The following is a 20737-nucleotide window of genomic DNA, read 5'->3' on the forward strand; positions in this document are numbered from 1 at the left end:
CAGCGGACCTGGAGTATCTAAGACAGTCACACATCTTGGCTAAGAGCATGGGCTTTGCAGGGGAAAAGTCCTGGTTCCACTCTGCCCCTTACTAGTATGTGGCCTGGGGCAAGTATTAACCTCTCTGAAGCTCAGTTTCCCTTCTGTAAAGTGAAAGTAATATAAGCTCTTATAGAGTTGTACTAAATGAGACAGTATAAATCCAGGTATAAATACTGTGTCTGGAACAAAGCAAGTGCTTAATCAAAACTATCCATTTTTCATATTATTTCCCTGGGTCCACTGAAATAATTGCTCTTCTAACAGCATTTCTCCAAGTTGAATATCAGCACTAGTGTAATTACAGTGTTTAAAGGTTTTAAGGTGCCAACTTGAGTTGACTTGTTTTAAAAAAAAACTGGAAAGACGTAGGCTCAGGGAAATTTTTAAAAATTAAGCAAAACAACCTGTGTGTTGACCTTTACCCTGTAGTTCTTTTATTTAATAACAGTCTGTTAGCAAACACCACTTTAAGCTGTTTGATTAGTCCTAATGTAATCCAGGCCAAATATGCTACCTAACAGCAATAATAAACTTTTTTGCCTCAAAGAAATTTTAATGGCATTTGCTTTACTTTTCTGTTTGTTTTGAAACAAGATTGTGAAGAAGTTCTTAGTTTGGGGTTCCCATCAATAGATGTTTAGTTCTTTTAACTTTTGATCATATGTAGATTATATTTCAATACAACTAAGTACAATAAAATCATTCTTAGATAGCAGAGATAAGCTTTGAAGGCTAAGTACTTATTTTATAATTTTAAAGCGATTGTTTACCCACAAAAGAAAAGGAAAAAAATTCCCCCACATGTGGGAAACCGGAGTTCTTTGCTGTGCTCTTAACTACAGCAGGAAATACGTGTTTGTTTATTATGACCCTAGTGCTTCCATAGCCAGATTAACATTCAAACACAGAGTTTTTATTCCTCTTAACCAACAATTGTCACCCTGACTGTGGAAACTGATAATTTGCAGGGAGTTCGAGAAGAATACTTGTATAATTACATCCACTAGAGCCTGGCTTGTACCCACAACTTGGCAATAAATTCTTTGTGAACAGGGAACACTTCTAAGAGTAGGTCCCCCTACAGGGTGTATTAATTAACACGTGGTAATGTGCTGGGTCAACCTTTGTCAAACATGACTTTCAAGGACTATCAAATTTTATAGCAAAAGAGTTCAGAATTATCATTATATGTTAAGGAAGTCTCCTTGTTGATTCTAGGTTTTTCCTCATTCATGAGATGTGAGCCTCAACTGATCTGTAACCGGTTGTGAAAGAGTAATCACTTGTATTGCTGCTAGAAAGTTCTCTGCAGGATAAAAGGTGAGTAATATATTCTATAGATAGATAAATAAGACTCTACACTGATGCATAAGTCCCGAATACCTGCATGTTAAAACCCCAAATTTATCAAGCCATTGTAGAGACATATTAATTCAATTTTAAAAGTTCTTAGGAACTAGCTTATTATTTTCTGTCTCTATAACTGTTATTTCCTTCAATATTTTATTATTGGATTAACTCTCATAGAACTTCACTTATTTTAAAAGCAATTTTAAAGGATTGCTTACTGAATTTATACACAACTTTCTTTTTTTAATACACAACTTTCTAAAAATTGCTTATAATCATTATTTATTTGCCAAAATGACTTAATCAGAGGAAAGAGATTATTAAGTGGATACATCTTATAGCTTCTGAATTAAGGGAGACACAAAGGGGGATTTAAAACTGTCACTAAGCTCTAAGGGATCTACTGGCCCTGCCCACCAATACAGTGCTGGTTGAAATTGAGTGTCCTTGTTTTTTTTTTTTTTTGCGGTATGCGGGCCTCTCACTGCTGCGGCCTCCCCCGTTGCGGAGCACAGGCTCCGGACGCGCAGGCTCCGGACGCGCAGGCTCAGCGGCCATGGCCCACGGGCCCAGCCGCTCCGCGGCATATGGGATCCTCCCAGACCGGGGCACGAACCCGTATCCCCTGCATCGGCAGGCGGACTCTCAACCACTTGCGCCACCAGGGAGGCCCGAGTGTCCTTGTTTTGATGGCCTACCTGCTCAATCTTGTACTTTTTGGTTAGTGATGGTAAGGAAAGTTGGTGGAGCTGAATGTAAAGAATAGCCAAAAATGGTTTAGCAGAATCCTGTCTGAATCTGGCAGAAACCCCGCTTTCTCCCCATTTTGTCCACCCTCAAACTTGCCAAGCCTTGTTCACTTTGGCTTTATTTTAAAAATGCATTTCTGGTGAGTGAGGAAAGGTTTTGTACTGTGTTTTCAATGACTCACCCAAAATAACTCCATTCAACTTGTAAACGGTCCTGTTCTGAATGCAGATTGTGTTTGTTCTGAGATGGACATGAAGGGGCTGCAGAAGGGAGATTAGAGAGGGGAAATGTGGCAGGAGAGGCCAGTGTAGTTTATATTTATTCAGGTTCAAGAACACATCAGAATTACTTTTTAAAAAGACATTGTGTGTGTGTGTGTGTGTGTGTGTGGTATGTTTTAAAAAAACATTTATGAGGTCTGTACCCTTTAAAGCTTTTAAAGATACATCGTATTACATAGATACGTGGTTCATCTAGTTACCATCCACTTTTTCTGATCCTCATAAAATGTGGAAGGGGAGATTTACATGTAAATATATAATTCCAAATATATGCATAGTGAAATCATTTTTTAAAAGTTCTAAATGCCTTCAAATAGGAAGAATCATGTAGGTAACATAAGAGCTAGAAATTAATCTTAAATTAGGAAAAAAACGTGTATCAATAAATTGATCACATAAAAGTAGTGTTAAAACTCGAAAATGCAATAACAACTCCCTCCTGTTTTGTTGTGTACCGCAGAAAAATGTTTTATATCAAGTGGCATAGATTGAGCATCTGATATCAATAAATATACCTTTTCCAAAGCTTTTATGATTCAAAATATCAGAGACCTTTAAAAACAATATTTTAGGGCAGGACTGAAAAGAAAATGAAGAAAAGGACTGATCTAAACATGAGCATTAAAGCTTCACAGATGAATTAAAAACATTTTGGCTTTCCCATGTGTTACTACGTCCAGTTATGAGGATTTCAAAACCTCCTTTGAGTTGTTTCATGAATTTATGAAACAGACCAAATAAAGCTTATGCTGTTATATAATATTGCTTCACCCATTGTTGATGAAGAATAGATGAGCCATTCTTACCTGTTGCTCAGAAACACCAGAGAATTGAGCCACTGAAAAGAAAACAAGCAGTCTAACAACGTTTTACCATGGAGAGGGTAAATTTAGCACTATGTGGCAAACTGAAGAAATTGTGATCTGGGAACGGTGAAATGAATGATAAACGACAAGTTTTAGCATGCACAAAATCAGAAAGTATATAAACTTACCCAGATTATGTAAATAATTTGCAAGGCAAAGTTCCAGTGGTATTAACACCTGCTTCTTCTGATGTGTACCTGGGAGAATGAAGGAAATCAAAATAGGTTGTTTTGCTATGTTAATGCTTACTTATGAGGACAATGAACTAGTATAATGAGAGTTTTTGCTAATGTGGAAAAACCCAAAGTATAGGTAATAGGTTTATAGACCTTAAATATTTAATTTTATTACTTTAAAATATATATAATAACCAGAAATACTTTAATGGTTAATAATTGACAAAGAAATATATCAAAAGATCAGTCTAAGTCAGACTAACCACCTTTCCTCATAGTTCAATTACATGATTTGTAAATAAACCTTTGAAAGTTTTTGAAGAATTCATTCATTCAGTAACATTTCCCTTTTATCCTCTTTTATCCTATTGTAAATCATCCCACTGGTATCCCTGGAAATGTTAACAGTTATGTTGAGGGGGCCCAAAACATTACATGTTGAAATGAATTTTAGAAATGCTGGGTTAAGCAAAGTTAAACAGTTTTATTTAAAAAAAATAAATCTTGAAAACTTCGCAAGTCTTTAACATTCACTGCGATTGGGATGGGCCTGGGGGAGGCGAAAATATGTAGAGTTTACCAAACTTACTTTATACAGAATTCTTTCCTCCAGGCAATTCTATTATTAAGACAAAAGGGATCTGGGAGGTGTAAGGTAAATAGAATGGAGGATTAAATAAAAAGTGTAGCATTTTATATTTCAATTTGGTAAACTGCAGCACTATACCACTCTCTGAACAGATTCCTAATTACTAAGATTTTGACGCACAAAATAAAATTTTTTATTACATAAATACTAAAGAAACAATACCTTAACTAGAACCAAAATGCCTTAGCTTACCTAGTAGTAAATCTTGTTTTGTAATTTGGAGGCATGTGTTAAGGCCTAGAAAAGCAAAAATAAGTAATTAATTAAACTGAGCATAATGTTTCACTTTTGATATATGCTTTACCATTTAAAATTGCCTAATTTAACTAGAGTCTGTTTTCTGTCCTAGCCTGAATTTATGCCATTTAAAAGATTCAGCTGCATAAGCATGAAAATAGATGCCATTTACTATAATAATCCCCCCATATGAAATTAACTGAATTTTGTCTGTTGCGATATAATTATGCCAAGAGCTATACTGAGCAACCACTTTATTTCATATAATCTTCACAACACCTTGGGAAGGTAGTTATCATGATGCAACTTCACAGATGAGGAATGTGATAGCCAGAGATATTAGCTGTCTTACCCTAGGCCACACAACTAGAAAGAGACAGAAACAGATTTCAAACTTCAGTCTGACACTAAAGACCCTACTGTTCCCACTACATCATGCTGGATGGGATTATCCACATCTAACATAAATGTATTTCTTCCTCCACCTTGTAGGCTTTAGTAACTCAGACATTATTCTTTATGTAGAACTTCTGCAACGTTGATTGGCAGTAGGTCTACAATACAGTACTTGTTTGGAAAAAAAAAATCCTTGAAGAAGCAAGCAAACAACTAGACTCTCCTCAGGTGTAGTATGGCATTCATTTCGGAATAAATTAAACACCTTGGGCAGTTTTCTAAAATCTCAAAGTTGAGAATACAATTAAAACCCCTTACTTTTCAAAATAGCTTGCTGTTTCAAGGATTTCCTTCTTTATTAGTTCTGTATCCTCAATGTTTTACATTAAACATTATCATGTAGAAGAAAACATATGATTGTGCTATTGGTGAGTCAAGGATTGCTGTACTCTATTATAATATTACCTGCTGGCAATTTTTCCCCCTTTCTTTATTATTTGACTTGGTGGTTTGGTTTTTAAATATAAAATGTGGTTCATTATTCCCAAAAATTCTTTATTGTCTGAAAGTATTTAAACAACAAAACTAAGTAAAAGGTAATAGGCCATAGAGAAACAACATAAAGCAAGTATTTTATACATTTGACGGTCCATTCTGAAGAATGTAAAGCATAGAAAATTTACCTCAAGAGAACTCAATGTTCCTTGTGGGGTTAGCACTGTACTAAAAGTGTAAGGTGTGCAAGAATATAGAATAATGTTCTTTAGTCTCCATTTACAGTCTGCCTAGGAAGTCAAACATACCCTCAGAAGCCAGTCATATTATTTACTGCACAGTTCAGTCCCAAAATAAATGAGACAGACATTCAGTTACATACCAGGGAATTGTGGAATAGATGTGACCAGAGGTGGTGGAAAGATGTAGTCCAGGAAAAGTTCTGGATCAGCTGGATCTTGAAGATCATTAAGGTATTGGACAGAAAGAACAGGAATGAAATGAGAGGCTAGGATAGAGAGTCAGCAACAGCATGTGGAAATGATGGAACTGGGTAGGGTGGGGTCCATCAGGGCCCTGAATGAAACTGAAGACAGCATACTTTGTTCTCTGTGGCTTCTGACCAGCCCTTTCAGTGCCTTCTCTCCAGGTACCTCCCTCACTTGCTTTCCTGCTCACCTTTCCTATAGGCAGCTAGACACTGGCCTATTTTGAAGGACCGTTAAACTGTTACCTGCATTTTGCTAAAGGACTCTTGAAGGCTGGAAAGTTCTTCAGATTCAAAGAAAAAATTTTTAAGATTCAAGGAAAAAATAGTGAAACTTCAAGGCAATGAGATACCACTATTCCTGTTCTAGCTCCCCCTCATATTTCACAGTATAAGGCCCAGAATGATATTATGATGGTTCTGGAAAGTTAGTCTGGATCTTGGATATGATATTGAATAGGATTTTATAGTCTTTCTGCTAATAAGATTTTAAAAATAACAAAAGGGACTGCTCAAACTCATTTTTAAAATGTTCTAAACCTTGACATCATTTGTATCTTGTAGCACCAAAATCCAAGCAAGTATTTCTACTTTTTCCCAGCTGTTCCTTGCTCTATTTTCCTTCACCTCTCTATGTCCAATTTCAATGTGGAATTTCCAAATTAAATCTTTCATACATAACACGACCACAATAAATTTCTTAGGCGTGAAAGGAGCACTCCATGAAGCTTAGTCTTTTCCAGTTTTGATATTTTGACAAGAAATACCAATCACACGCCTCTTTTTCCCATCTTTCTCCACCGTTTCTTGGACAGAATTCTTTGGACTCCTCGAAGAGTAACTTCCAGCGAGCCCAAGCAGACACTCAGTTTGGACGCAGTGAAGACGGGCATTGAGTGAAACTTGGCCTTTCCACATTCCTTCTGTTTTTGGGGTGAGAGGAGAAGTTAATAAGCAAAGATTACTAACCAACAAGCAACCAATTTCGCCTGCTCCGCCGGCCGCGGCGGGGGACGGGGGACGGGGGACAGGGGACAGCTGGCGGGGGACAGGAGGCGGGTCTTTCCACTTCGCGCTCGCCGCGCCCCGCCCCGCGCGCCCCCGGCCGGAAGGGGGCGTGGAACGCCGCTGAGGGAGGGGCGCGCTGACGCGCGGCTGCCCGCCAGGCCCCTGGCGCGTCAGGCTGAGGCGGGAGGCGGGGCAGGGGCCGAGGGGAGGGCGGGGCGGGGGCCGAGGGGAGGGCGGGGCGGTGAGCCGGGACTGGGGCCGGCCGGCGCTCTGCTCCCAGCCGCGCTCGCTCGAGCCGCTCGCGCTCCCGCGCCGCGCCCGGCCGGCTTCATGTGAAACTCTGGCCCTCCGCCCCCTCCCTCCCCTTCCTTCCCTCCCTTCCTCCCTCCCGTCCCCTCCTCCTCCTCCTCCTCCTCCTCCCCCCGCGCCTGCTCCAGCTCCCCGGGGCCCCCAGCCCGGCCGGGCGCTGACCGCAGGGGCTGGGGTCCCAGCCGCCGCCGTGTCTCTCACAGGCTCCGGTTGGGGTTGCGGAGCCCCCGGTGCAGCCATGGACCGGCCCCTGGTGGCGTCGGCGGAGGCGGAGGAGGAACTGGAGTGGCAAGTGGCGAGTCGCAGGAGGAAGGCCTGGGCCAAGTGCCGCGGCTCCTGGCAGGCGTCGGAGACGGAGGACCTGTCCACAGAAGCGACGACGCAGGACGAGGACGAGGACGACGAGGAGGACCCCTCTGGAGCGAAGCTGCCGGCGGCCGCGGGGAGAGGTCCGTGCGCCCCGCGGGTCAGCGGCGGGCGGGGAGCTCGGGGAAGTTCGCGCGGGCGGGGAAAAGTCTCGTGCGCTTTGGGCGACTGCTGTGAGTTCTGGAAGATCGTCCTGGGCTCGAGAGGCCGAGGGGAGAGGGGACACTTCCGACGTTTAAACGTGCGCGCTTGGTAAGGCGTCTCCAGCGTCAACAGAGACACCCCGGTGCTATCATTTCCCTTCAGATGGTCTCTAAGCCGTGTTGCTTAGGCTGCATTTTGCCCCCAGTAGATTTTCCTACCTGGGGGTGTCCAGGGTGACCCCGCAGTCGGAGTCCTCCTGGGGTCGGTAACGAGATGTCCCCTCGCTCTGCCCCGCAGGAAACGTGCCCAACGAGAAGATCGCGATATGGCTCAAGGACTGCCGGTGAGTCCTCGGTTGCGCCGCTCGCGTCCCGGGGGAAGATCAGCGCTGATGGGACGCCTGGGCGGAGTGACTCGGGCCGCCGTCCTTGCGGGTCCCTTGGACCTCGTAAGCCATAAACCGGAAAGTGAGCCGGCGGATAGCTTCCTCCTTTAAGCGATTAGAAATGGAAGTGCTGTGACCGCCGATTATTTGGTGACCATGTTGACTTTACAGTTATTAGGACTTCAGCTCCGGTGCGTGATGTTAGCATCAGAGATCAGAAACCTGAAAAAGATAATCATGCCATGTTATTATGCTTGCCCTGTTTTTATTTGAAAGGATTGTCACATTTCACACAGTATTTTATTTTGCTTTTGTTTTGACACGTGTATATCTGGCAGAAGAGTCATTTCCCTTTCAAATGTGTTTTAGATGAATGTAATTTACTTAACTACACTAACCGGGCTTTAACTTTCTGTTGGTGCCTTAATTCTGTTTGGAGAGCTGTTAAAGCTAGCTTACTACTTTGTTCTAGCTTACTTCTTGGACATGCATTTGTCAGATGGCCCTGGAATTCACAGAAGGGAAATAGAGCTTTGAAGACATTCAGGCTGCATAAATCTTTTTAATTACACGCTTTGGTAGCTGGTACAGAAATGTTTGATAAAGTACAGAGGAGATTAATCGTATCTTACTACAGTAAAATGTACTTGTTTCATATTTTAATTATTTTTTTCCAACTTGTTTGCTACTTATAAAATCTCACATGAAGCATGTTGGCTTTTTAACTTTTGTTAAGGTGTTTGCTTCTGTACATATTTTTTGCCATCTCAATTTGGGCTTTTCTTAATCTTTTGTCCAAGTACCAGAGTTTGAGAAGTGTTTTCTGGTGGGGAGAGAGAAATGATTCTTATATATGCCAGTTTATTTTTCTTTCCTAAAGACATAAAATATTGGCCACTGCTCTGTTGCTATCCTGTTTTGGTGAATTGCCTGGAGCCTTACTGAACACTCTTTATTATAGAACTCATTAACCTTTATTGAGGATGTCATAGACCCTTCTGAGATATGATGAAATCTATGGACCTTTTCTCTAAAGATGCACAAAAAAATGTTTAAAAGCAAGAGAAGAATCATGTTATGTTTATTTTATGGTATATGGGAGTTAAGATTATATAAGAGATATATCAAGTAAATAAGTGCATCTTTTAAGATAAATGCAGTGGGCAAATGTTAACATTCACCAGGACACAAGATCTCTGAAAATTCCAGGAGTTTTGTTGCTAATCTTGATTTATGTAGGCAGATTCTATAGTCTGTTGCGGATTTCCTACATAGGTTTCTTTCTTGTTCCCTACAGCTGCACCTATTCTGTACGAAAGGGACATTCATTTGTACTCTGGAGAGCTAAAACAAAGTCTTTTATTGTTAGCTTTATTATCACAGATTTGACTGCTAGGATATATGCAAGTTTTCTTTTTTTCTATAACAATTTAGGGTCCTTCCCAGAGTCAGGCATCTGTCCACTTTGTATATTATGTACAAATGATCTGAAGACAGCATCCCCCCCAACCCCCCTGATAAGTTCTCAAATATTCTTTGTTTTCTTATTGCTTTCCATATCCTGAATAAAGATACCATGTTGTTTTTCCTTAAAGGGAGTCTTTATTTTGGTAATCTTTTTTTTTTTTTTTTTTTTTTTTGTGGCTAAGCGGAAACAAATTGCTTGAATAAGTAGCATCTAAGAGGGATAGAGTTTTTGATAAGATTTGTAAGAGGGCAATTATAAGAGTGAGAGACTTGTTTTTGAAGGAGAATGCCAGTTATTTTCTGCTCATTTGCAATTTTCTGTTGGTGCCCAGGCCAGTTGAGACATTTACAGAAGGAGTAATGCAATGTTTTGTCCTATGAAAGTAACCACCGGGGAAAAGGAATGACTTTTTTGAGAGCATAAAGTATAGTTTTATTAAAATATATGCAAAAACTTAGAGGTTTTATTATCTTTATGGTCATGGCTTATTCTTTTTCATTTCAAAAGCACTAATATTTAAAGAACTGCCATTGTTTGTATATTTGTTTGTAGAAACTTTTAACGTTTAAGTGGCATTTCAGTAATATTTCTTTGAAACTGATATTTTTATGATTGATCCCATTTCTGATGTGAATTTATAACAGGTATAAGTTGTTGCTGACGAAAGGCTTATAACACAAAGTAGAACTTTTATAATAAAACAACCTGTTTCTTTCTTAACTTAGTCTTGAGAAAGAAATGAAAAACATTTTGCATTAAAAAGATTTCTAAGTTATCTGTGTTTGAACAACAAGAATGTGAAAGAATTTTAGTAATGGCTAGTTCTTAGGGTTGATTCTCAAGCCAACTTTTTAGTAATTTTCTTTTCAGAGTTAAATGAAGAATACATGTATTTTTTTAGTTTAAAAGCCTAAAATAAATTCCAAACTTCTCCATTGTATCAGAAAAGATAATAGTTGGGGTAAGGGAGGCATTGAGTGGTGCTCTAAAATGCTTGATGGGATTTGAGAAAACTGTTGAGCCTTATTTCTAACTATACTCTGACTTTTTAATTTTATTGAGATAAAGATTTGTTTTCTCTTAATTCTCTTTCCTGTTTCTAGGGAAGGGATTGAGGGGAACAGACATTTTCTTAAGGCCTGTTGTCATTCTCTTTTCTTTTTCTGTTTTTGTAAAGAAAATGCCAATTCATATCATTTATAATTGCCATTCTTGCTCTTAATTGCTGGCAGATCAGACGTGTGATTAAATCATTCCTGGTGAGCTGACTTGATGATAGGTATTTGCTTAGTAGGATATTATGTAATTCACTTGCATTCCATGTGCGTTTGGGAGGAAAGTTCAACTGTGATTAGAAGCTTGCTTAGCTATAACCCTTTAAAGTGTAAGGCTGTGCAGTGACAGCTTTCCAGACAGCTTTTCAAGACTAAGGTTTATATGTTTATGTGGTTTCAGTACCCCTTTGGGAGCCTCACTGGATGAGCAAAGCAGTAGTACACTCAAGGGTAAGAGAAAGTTGCCTTTCTAAATCTGTTCTTTATGAGGGTCCTACTTTATATGTCCTCTGAGTGAAAGAGTGTGTGTGTGTATAAATTATAAAAGTGATGTTCATGTTTATAAAATATGGTATTTTAAGATAAAAGCCTAAAGGGGGAAACCTTGTCATGAACCATAAAACAGTGATGAGTTTAAACAAATTACCAAACCTTTCCACAATGTGAAATTCATTTCTTTTTATTGTCCAATTAGATATTATAAAGACTAATTAAATACAGAAATATAATATGTAAACATAAGGAAAATATATATTGAGTGAATCAGGTGAGCTTTAGTGTAGCATTTCTTTGCTTACATTAACTGAGATTGCCACACCTGTGCAAGGCAAAATTCTGAAGTTCAAAGTACAACAAGAATGTGCAGGTAGTGGCAAGGCATATGAAAAACATTTATAGTATCAGGAAAATCTAGCTTGAGCTCCTGATTTAATATAAGGGGGTAAAAGGAATGATTGCCCTGTGATCTGGTTTTCCATGAAACTGTTGGGTAAGATACGTTATCTAACTGAACATCTTAAAGGCTTATTAAGTATAAAATAGCCTGTAGATTGGGGCTTCTAATAACTTTACCTGGCAGCAAATCATGGTTTCCTTTACGATAAAGTGAAAACTTATATTTTCTTCCTGAAATTATATAATCAGAATAATCTGTGAGTACATTCAGGTCTGAAATGCTTTACTGTGTCTTATATTTTGCTTGGTCAGTTTGTTTTAATTAAAACAGTGATTTTCTGTGGGGGTCAGGAAGAACAGAATACCAGGATGAATCCTCTAATGTTTCTTTCAGGTGTGCTTGTGAGAAATGGAGGAAGTTTTGAGGATGATTTGTCCTTGGGAGCTGAAGGTATGTTTGGAAGAACTGTACCTTCATGTAGTTTTAAAATTAAAAAAAAAAAAAAAGAGAGAAAGTCACGTGCTTTCATATTTATGATCCTCAGAGCTAAATTTAAAGTTCTTGAAAGTGGCTCAGACACATTTTACAGAACCTTTTATGTGTTAATAATCTAGTAAGAGCCTATAGGAGACCTGTAGGAATGGCTCTGGAAAACCATTGTGCAATGTCCAAAGGTTTTCCTTGGACTTTGAAGCTTACAGGAACTATTTGGGGGCAAACAGTGGTCATATAACTGAGGGAAGAATTGTCCCTCAAAAGGAAGGAAACTTAAATATTTATGTGTGAGAAAACTAAAGTGAAGCTTATTTTAGTGTGAGGTAGCCTTATGTCAGACTTAACAGCTGCAGCTTGTCTTTCTCTTTGCATTCAAGTGTCTCCTGTCTTTCCCGCTTCCTCTTTTTCCAGATTTTTAGAAGATTAAAGGACAAAGACAAAATAGAGTTACAAGAAGTTAATTAGAAAGCATTATGCTGATGTCTGTTCAAGGCTGCATTAGGATTTTAAAAGTGTATTGTGCCATGTTTAAATTTTCACAGATTATATCATCTTTTCTTGTGGATTCATAATAAAGCTTTCCACAATGTAAAATTAAGAATTTTTTTATTGTTTTACTGGTATTCTGAAATTATTGGTAACTGTATAGCTGGATTATTAATGTGTGCTTTTAAAAAATTATTTATTTATTTATTTATTTATTTATTTTTGGCTGCGTTGGGTCTTCATTGCTGTGCGTGGGCTTTCTCTAGTTGCAGCGAGTGGGGGGCTACTCTTCGTCGTGGAGCGCGGGCTTCTCATCGCGGTGGCTTCTCTTGTTGCGGAGCACGGGCTGTAGGCACGTGGGCTTCAGTAGTTGTGCACACGGGCTCAGTAGTTGTGGCTCATGGGCTTTATAGTGCAGGCTCCGTAGTTGTGGCACACAGGCTTAGTTGCTTCACGGCATGTGGGATCTTCCCGGACCAGGGCTCGAACCTGTGTCCCCTACAGTGGCAGGCAGATTCTTAACCACTGTGCCACCAGGGAAGTCCCAATGTGTGCTTTTTATAAAAAAAAAGAATTAAGGATTTTATTAAATCTTTTTGAATTGTAAGTTGATGAATAATGAATTTATCCACTGAATTTAATATCCTTGATCTTTTGCAGTTTGAAGTCAATCTGTATGATAAGATTACTTATTTAGAGCCTTCTAACATTGAAAACTCTAGAATATGTGTATATGTTAGTTTTTATATTTCTGTTAATATGCTTTTAAGGAATAAACTCTATAAAATAAACTCAAACTTACTGCTTCCCAATCAGGATAGTTGAACATACTGTTAACCCCTTATTAAAATTCATTTTATTGTTATTGTAAATAGCATTTTTGATATCTGCCTTAGTGGTTTCACAATATAGAATTTTTTAAAAAAAATTCATTGTTTCAGAGCAGTTTTGTTCACAGAAAAATTGAGGGGAAGGTACAGAGATTTCCCACATACTTTCTGCCCCACACGTGCACAGCCTCCCCCATTGTCAACATCCCCCACCAGAATAGTACATTTGTTACAATTGATGAACCTAGGATAAAGCATCATAGTTACCCAAAGTCCTTAGTGTATGCTTGGGTTCACTCTTGGTCTTATACATTCTATGGGTTTAGACAAATGTGTAATGACACATATCCATCATTATGCTATCATATAGTGTATTTTCACTGCCCTAAAAATCCTCCGTGCTCTGCCTGTTCATCCATAGTGAATACTTTTATTGGAAGCCAGACCCAAAAAGGAAGTCTCAGAGAAGAGTGGAGCTATTATGTTGTTTTACTGAAAATTGTTTCAAGATTATTTTCATTCATTCAGTAAATATTTATTGAATGCTATGTGTTAGACACCTTTCTGGTTGATAAGAAATTGCCATGACTCTGCAGATCAGAAATGAAAAAAGAAAAAGGTCTGGTGTGCTGAAAAAGATGTGTTTTTAATTAATTTCATTCTTTATGTTTGTCTATAAAATTTAAGTGCAGTAAATTTAACTCACTGTAAACTTAACGTTAACAACATTTATTTGTTTAGAACTTGTAAGTCTAGGATAAATTTGAAACGCAACTTTTAAAAGAAAACATGTTGAAATGAGTAGGAATTTTCAAAGTAGGTGCATGAAAAATTGGTTGTAACTGGAGTGAATTAAAAAAACCACATGTTAGGAATATATATTGCCATACTTAAGTAATGCTAAATCATGTTTTTGCTTTTGAGGTATTCTTTATTAACAGTTTTTAAATTTAGTAATTAGAAGCACATATACCACGTATCTCCTTACTACTTATTTCAAACTGTTAAATTTAATTGGTTATTTATATATCTTTTTATTTTAAACATTCAGTGGAGGTAGTTTTACGTTGCTAACAAACAAAACCTAAAACACCCTCCAAAAGCTGCTGACTCTGTTCTTATCTATCTGTATATTACCTTTAATGGTGCAGATTTAATGAGCCAGGACAAGAGTTTGGCATATTAGGCATTAGCAATAATAATGTGGTTAATTTGCTTTCTTGTTGATTGTATCATAGTAGTTATTGTCCTACTAACAGTTGTGCTTTGCATATATTCTTTTTTACCTTTAGCCAACCACCTCCATGAAACTGATGCTCAAATTGAAAACTGGTACGTAGCTGTTTGTTTTTTTCCTTTCTAAAAATGAAGAACAGTTATGGAAATAAAGTTTTATATAATCTAATTTTGTTTATAGCAATAATATCTTGGCCAAAGAGAGAAGACTACAGTTTCATCAGAAGGGGAGAAGTATGAATTCCACTGGATCCGGGAAAAGTAGTGGAACAGTCTCAAGGTAGCTTATTCTGGAGTTATACTGCAACTACATTGTGTTGTAGATGACCTACTCTTATCCCTTTTCAGCCTTGGATTTGGCTTGGTAGTATGAAGTTGAAAGGAAACCACAGTGTTTTGTGGATCAGCATAACTGAGAGAAGCATCTTCTTCTTCTTCTTTTTTTTTTTTTAATGAAGATTAAATAAAAATTAACAGATATGTTAAAAATGCTGCTGGAATCCATTAATGAGTATTTTGAGTCCTATCAACAGCTTGAAAGAGGAAGTCCATAGTGGAATAATTTCTACTTCCCAAATTCTCCATTCTGCTAGGGTCTTGAGTTACTCTGACATAAAAATCAGAATAAACCTTTATAATTTAAAGCTTGATATTTAAGTGTAGATTTATCTTCATATAAAACCAAAGATCTTTAAACTATATATTAGAATAAGCAAATACGTGTGCATAATGAACCAGTTTAAACTATTATCCAAATTATTGTTTTGGAATTTGAACATTTTCTCTGAAACAAATTGAAATTTCCTTCTGCTCAAGTTCTATCTCTAACATTCCTATTTTCCCCGGTGAGTCTCAGCTTGGATTATCACTGGTATGAGAGATAAGGGTTAATAAATGTTCAATTCACAATAGAATTAGAGCAAGAATTTACCTTTATGTAACCCATACTCTCGTTACTTTACTCCTCCTACTTCCTGAGTGCAAGTGGTTAGAGAGAAGTTGAAAGTAAGCTCCTCCTTCACTTTTCTGAGATCAGATCACCTATATGCCCTCTTCTAGGACAGCCAAAGATAGCATAAAAACTCAAGCTCTGCAGAATGTCCCTTGGTACCAAAGTTGTACCAACTTCCTAGTGCATTTTCCCTTTTCATTTTTTCCTAATCTGTTTACTCCTTATTCTCCCTTATCTGTCCTCAAATTGTTTAGCTGCTTTACTGGAAATCTCTTTAAAATGACAAAAAAAATAAGGTGAGGAATCAGAGTTTCTTACTGAGGGTGTTCTTAGGGCTTAGCTCTTTTCCCCAAAACAGCTTGAGAGAATGGACCCTTTTTAAGGGTTATTTATTGCATTTGGTACCCAACGTGTAAAGATGCTGAAATAAATAATGGGTTAAACAGCAGAAGCTGTAGAAGACTTTTTCACAGGAAAGCAGGAATATGAATTCATTTATATTGTGATATGGACTATTATAAACTTATTTTACATCTTGCTGTTTCTTTTTTTTTTTCTTTTTCTTTTTAGTGTTTCAGAATTGTTGGAACTTTATGAGGAAGATCCTGAAGAAATCCTTTATAATCTTGGATTTGGACGAGATGAACCAGATATTGCTTCTAAAATTCCTTCCAGATTTTTTAATTCATCATCATTTGCCAGAGGAATAGATATTAAAGTATTTTTGAGTGCGCAAATGCAACGGATGGAAGTAGAAAATCCAAATTATGCTTTAACAAGTAAGGTTTTTAAATGTTAGCATATTATTTTTAAAATTATGGCATCTACAGCAAGATGGTCTTGTTTTTAAAGCCTTATTAATTTCTAGGAATAGCAGTGGCAATTTAATTATTGAGGTTAACACAATAACTGTTTGCATATTATAAATTTTTATTATTCTATTTATAGAAGTTAATTTACCTATTCCCCCCACCCCCCCACCCCATTCTCTACTTACTTAAGTGTTACAACCGTAGAATGTAACTTGTAGAACCTTATACTTACCTCCAAATTGCTTTTGTTCCAAAAGGAAAGAAGTAGAGGAGGGGCCTTGTTACTATTAGTTGAAGTCAGTCAATTTCAGATGCTTTCATGTAAATCTACAATGGCAAGGCTAATTTGATGATTTTTCAAGTTAAATCTTGCTTATTTTTCTCTGCTGACCAGAAATCCCCAAAATGGGATCCCTAGGTGGTCCTTGGATTAGCTTTAAGAGATCTATAAATCCAATCTCCCTCCCATGAGGTATAAAATATATACTTACATATACTTCACATTTGGAAGAGTTCAAGACCTAAAAACAGAGTCATAACTATAGATCAATAGCTAGTCCTTTCTGTTTTATTCAGTGTTGTCATTATGCTTTGTCCTTCCTTTTGATTTTTTAAAATGTAAATTCTAGTGCTTAAGAGTGAAAATTTTTTCTCCCTCTCCACAGTAAATGTAGAGAAGTTTTAAGTGTTAGGTAAGGAAAAAAATCTGGTTTCATATTCTTTGTGATTTAAGTAGTTCAGTTATTGAAATTCTGAACAGTAGTAATGGTTTAATTAATATATGTGTGTGTATATACACATATAAATATAAATATATATAATTCATGTTTTTTTCCTTTTATAGGCCGTTTTCGTCAAATTGAAGTGCTTACTACTGTGGCCAATGCATTTTCTTCTTTATATTCCCAAGTCTCTGGGACTCCCCTGCAGAGAATTGGGAGTGTGTCCTCGGTGACCTCTAACAAGGAGACAGACTCGCCTCCACCTTTAACCCGAAGTAACACTGCAAATCGTTTAATGAAAACACTATCAAAACTAAATTTATGTGTTGATAAAACAGAGAAAGGAGAAGGTAGTACTCCTTCCCCAGCAGTTGACAAAGGAAAGACTCTAAATCTTTCAGTGATGGAAGAAATTGGCAATAAAAATGATCAAAAGTCTCAAAAAATTGTGAAGAAGAAAGATTCATCTTCTATGTTGGCTACAGTTAAAGAAGAAGTATCAGGTAGTTCAGCAGCTGTTATGGAGAATGCTGACATTGATAGAGTTTCTGATGAAGCAAACAGTAATTTTAACCAAGAAACTGAAAATGGACAAAGTAAAGAAACTCAAAGTCATGAGAATAAACTGGGTGAGGAAGCTTGTATTATAAAAACTCATTTAGATAGCGATTTCAACATGTCCAGCCACAGTGAGCTGGAAAATAGCAGGGAGCTGAAAAATGTCCCTTTGTCCACACCTGAAAAAGAGCCATGTGCACCGTTGACGATCCCATCCATAAGAAATATAATGGCACAGCAGAAGGACTCCTTTGAAATGGAAGAGGTAGGTAAAAAATTACTGAGAACTGTTTTAAACACTGAGTTAGGGAAAAAAGTGCCAAAAAACGTTTTTAAAATGAAAGGTGGTGAATAGATTTATACTAGAAAGAAATCATCCTGATTTTGACTTTCTCGGTTTTTTGTTTTATGTTTCACAAACCAAGAAGTCCCAGGACTATGTGATGTCAAGATAATGCCCCCTCTAGATCTTCTGTAATCCATTGCTCATACTTGAACTTTAACCCCTTTTCTCTCTCAATTTAAGATTTTGATTCTCTGAGAAAGCCCTGAGAGAATATATCTAAACTCAGATCAATATTGCATAATAGTTAAAAATACAAGCTTTGAAATCAAACAGGTTTGAGTTCTGTTTGGGCCACGGAATTGCTGTGTGCCTTTGGGCAAGCTTTTCTTAATGTTTCTCAGTGGAAGGGTAGGTGTGAAGAAGGCTTTGAGGGTAGGTCTGGGAACATGAACATGAAGATATTTCCTGAAGGGGAGGATAGGGAATCTCGAGGAAGAAGGTTTGAAAGGTCACTGAAAGGATTTCTGCAACCCCAGAAGACCAGCGTTTGGTTACTTTTTTTTTTAACCTAGTGATATTCTTACTATTTTACATAAATTTCAAATTGGACAAGATAAAAATATTTGTTTTGATGAGGTTCACCTAAAACTGCTTTTGAATAGTCAGAGGATAACTTATGTATTGGAGCTATATACTTTGGGGCAGGAAACTGAATGTTATCAAGCACCTACCTTGTGGCAGTCACTGTACTAGGCCCTTGAAGTACTTTTCTCTCTTCAGTGTGTGAGGCCACAGTGCTGGTCTTATTTTACATATGAGGAAACAGGCACACATGTACTGCTAACGATTTGTGGCTATAAATTATACAATGTGCAATTTTTCTTTTTAAAATTTATTACAGAATAGTTTTAGGAATAGCTCACAGCTGTTTTAGAATCACTCGCCATTGTTTTAGGGAACTAGGAAACAGGATAATTGATCCTGCCCATAAAAGGTCCTCTTAGGTGAGTGCGTCTCTCTCACATCAGTTAAGATTTTTCATTTATTGCAAAATTTCAATTGCTGATACAGCTTTTTTTGTGGTCTTTGAATTCACCTCTTAATACTTTAATTCTGACTAAAAAGTGAAATAAAAAGGGAGCAAGAGCAGCCCATTGAAATATTTTACATTTTTTGTAAGCTTTATTTCTCATTATAATGAGTTCAGAAAATGACAACTTTAATTAGAACTTTTTTGTTCCATTTCACTGTTCGATTCTTTTTTTGGCTTTGTTTTGGTCTAAACTTGTCCTAGCATTCATAATTAAAGTGTAACCTCTTGCCTTCCTTTAGGGCCCCTCTTCTGACAATTGGATAGAGTGCAGATACTTGTTAGATACTTGCAGACCTGATTTGGTAACTCAGATGAGAAGACACTCATATTTTGCTTTTTAATTTCTAGAATTCCTGAATTCTAAGCCAGAGTTGTGTTTTTGTTTTTTAAATTACTGATGCCATACACGGAAGTTCTTTACAACATTTATAAAGTGCTAGACAGATGTACTTTGGCAGCAAGTGAACATTTAATAATAGGCTGGTGTTTTGTTTTTTTTTTTTTTTTCTTTTTTTTTTTTTTGCTCCCTCTGCTGGCAAAAGCAGTTAGTGAAGAAAGTAACAACATTGAAGTGAATATTTTTTTGAAGTACAAAATTATAGGCATTGGTGGTTTAAGGATAATGGAAGATTTTTGTTTTCAAAAAAGAATATATGGTCAACCATAGCTACGTTGTAAATAACAGGGAATTTTAAGGATAATCCTTATTTTTCAGACATATTTCAAATATGGATAAAAACCTCCTAGAATTGTGTTTTTAATCCCTTTGGGAACTTTAAAGAAAGCTTGTAGAACAATGGATAAAGAAAGGAAATAATGTGTTTCTTTAATTTCCTCTTCTCCCAAGCTTGTTGAATCATACTGACAAATGAAGAGAACAATCTTATTAAAGCAGACTTTTAGATCCCATTCAAAGTAGGTCATTACTATTTTTCTTTTGCACTCCTTTCCCTTGAGGTTTGATTCCTATTGGGAACTTTCTTCCTTTTGTAAAAATAGCAAATAAATATAAGCTAGAGCACGCACACGCTGTCAGTAAGCCAGTTTTTAAACAGATTAACTGAATGCCCACTGCTGTGGGTGACTAGGTAGGAGAAAATGTTGCAGATGCGGCTCTGTGCTTGAAGCTGCCTAGTCCCTCTGGAGCAGAAGGTAAGATCTGACAGTCACCAGGAGCAGAGAGAAGAACTATTTAAATGTAAAAAGAGTTAAATAGATGACAAGACTGACCCAGGCCTTGGAGAGTGAAAGTGACTATCTCTTATGATAAGCAAAAAAGGCCAGACACTATTTTCAATTAAAAGTCAGTTTGCCATATAAAAAATATCTTGCAGACTGTTTTGGTGTATCTAAAAGTTGTAAAACCCCACTCTTGAGTTTTCTAATTCTTAGTGACTTGCTTGGATAATTCTTGTGTTCTTCTTGAAATGATTTATTTTGAATAAATACATCATGGTAACTCTCTAGAGCCATAAATTAGTAGCATGAATGATTCACAGTTAAACCAGAATGATTTTACTCAGTAAGCAATTGTTCATCTTTTAGACGTAAAGGAAAATTTTCTCATGCTTAAACGCTAGAGGAAGGAGAACTTTTATCTGTGTGTTTCTGTAAATAGGTTGTCCTGTGTCTCTTACTCTATAAATAAGCATATTTAAATATATTATTGGCAGCATATACAATTTTTTAAGCTACTGAAGTTTTAGTAAATGTTTCTAATCCTGTCTTCACAGATTGTTGATTTAACTAATATACCTCATTACTTAGTTTTAGCGATTAAGTTTCAGGATTCTTTTTATTCTATTTACTGGCCTGAGTTAAAGTAATCCCAAATCAGTCAAATACCTGACAGGTAGTTAAGTTGTTCTGTTGGCCTTTCAGAATGAGACTTGAATTTGAGTCTTTGTA

The 20737-nt window shown here is 37.2% G+C and overlaps 1 protein-coding gene across 5 annotated transcripts in view; it reads left to right on the forward strand.

The window, feature by feature from the left end:
* Positions 1 to 6999: 6999 nt before the first annotated feature.
* The window catches only part of ITPRID2 (ITPR interacting domain containing 2), a 39097-nt gene continuing 25359 nt past the window's right edge, over positions 7000 to 20737 (forward strand). For 4 of the 5 annotated variants that reach the window (XM_060105746.1, XM_060105747.1, XM_060105748.1 and 1 more), the window contains exons 1-8: positions 7001 to 7495; positions 7854 to 7899; positions 10865 to 10914; positions 11753 to 11809; positions 14463 to 14502; positions 14588 to 14686; positions 15929 to 16137; positions 17015 to 17715. In XM_060105746.1, the coding sequence (XP_059961729.1) occupies positions 7285 to 7495; positions 7854 to 7899; positions 10865 to 10914; positions 11753 to 11809; positions 14463 to 14502; positions 14588 to 14686; positions 15929 to 16137; positions 17015 to 17715 (1413 nt within the window). In that variant the 5' untranslated portion in view covers positions 7001 to 7284. Of the gene's footprint in view, positions 7496 to 7853; positions 7900 to 10864; positions 10915 to 11752; positions 11810 to 14462; positions 14503 to 14587; positions 14687 to 15928; positions 16138 to 17014; positions 17716 to 20737 lie in introns of all 5 variants that reach the window. The other variant, XM_060105750.1, reaches the window with a different exon arrangement.

The sequence above is a fragment of the Mesoplodon densirostris genome, chromosome 8, assembly GCF_025265405.1.
Source record: "Mesoplodon densirostris isolate mMesDen1 chromosome 8, mMesDen1 primary haplotype, whole genome shotgun sequence".
NCBI classification, from domain to species: Eukaryota; Metazoa; Chordata; class Mammalia; order Artiodactyla; family Ziphiidae; genus Mesoplodon; species Mesoplodon densirostris.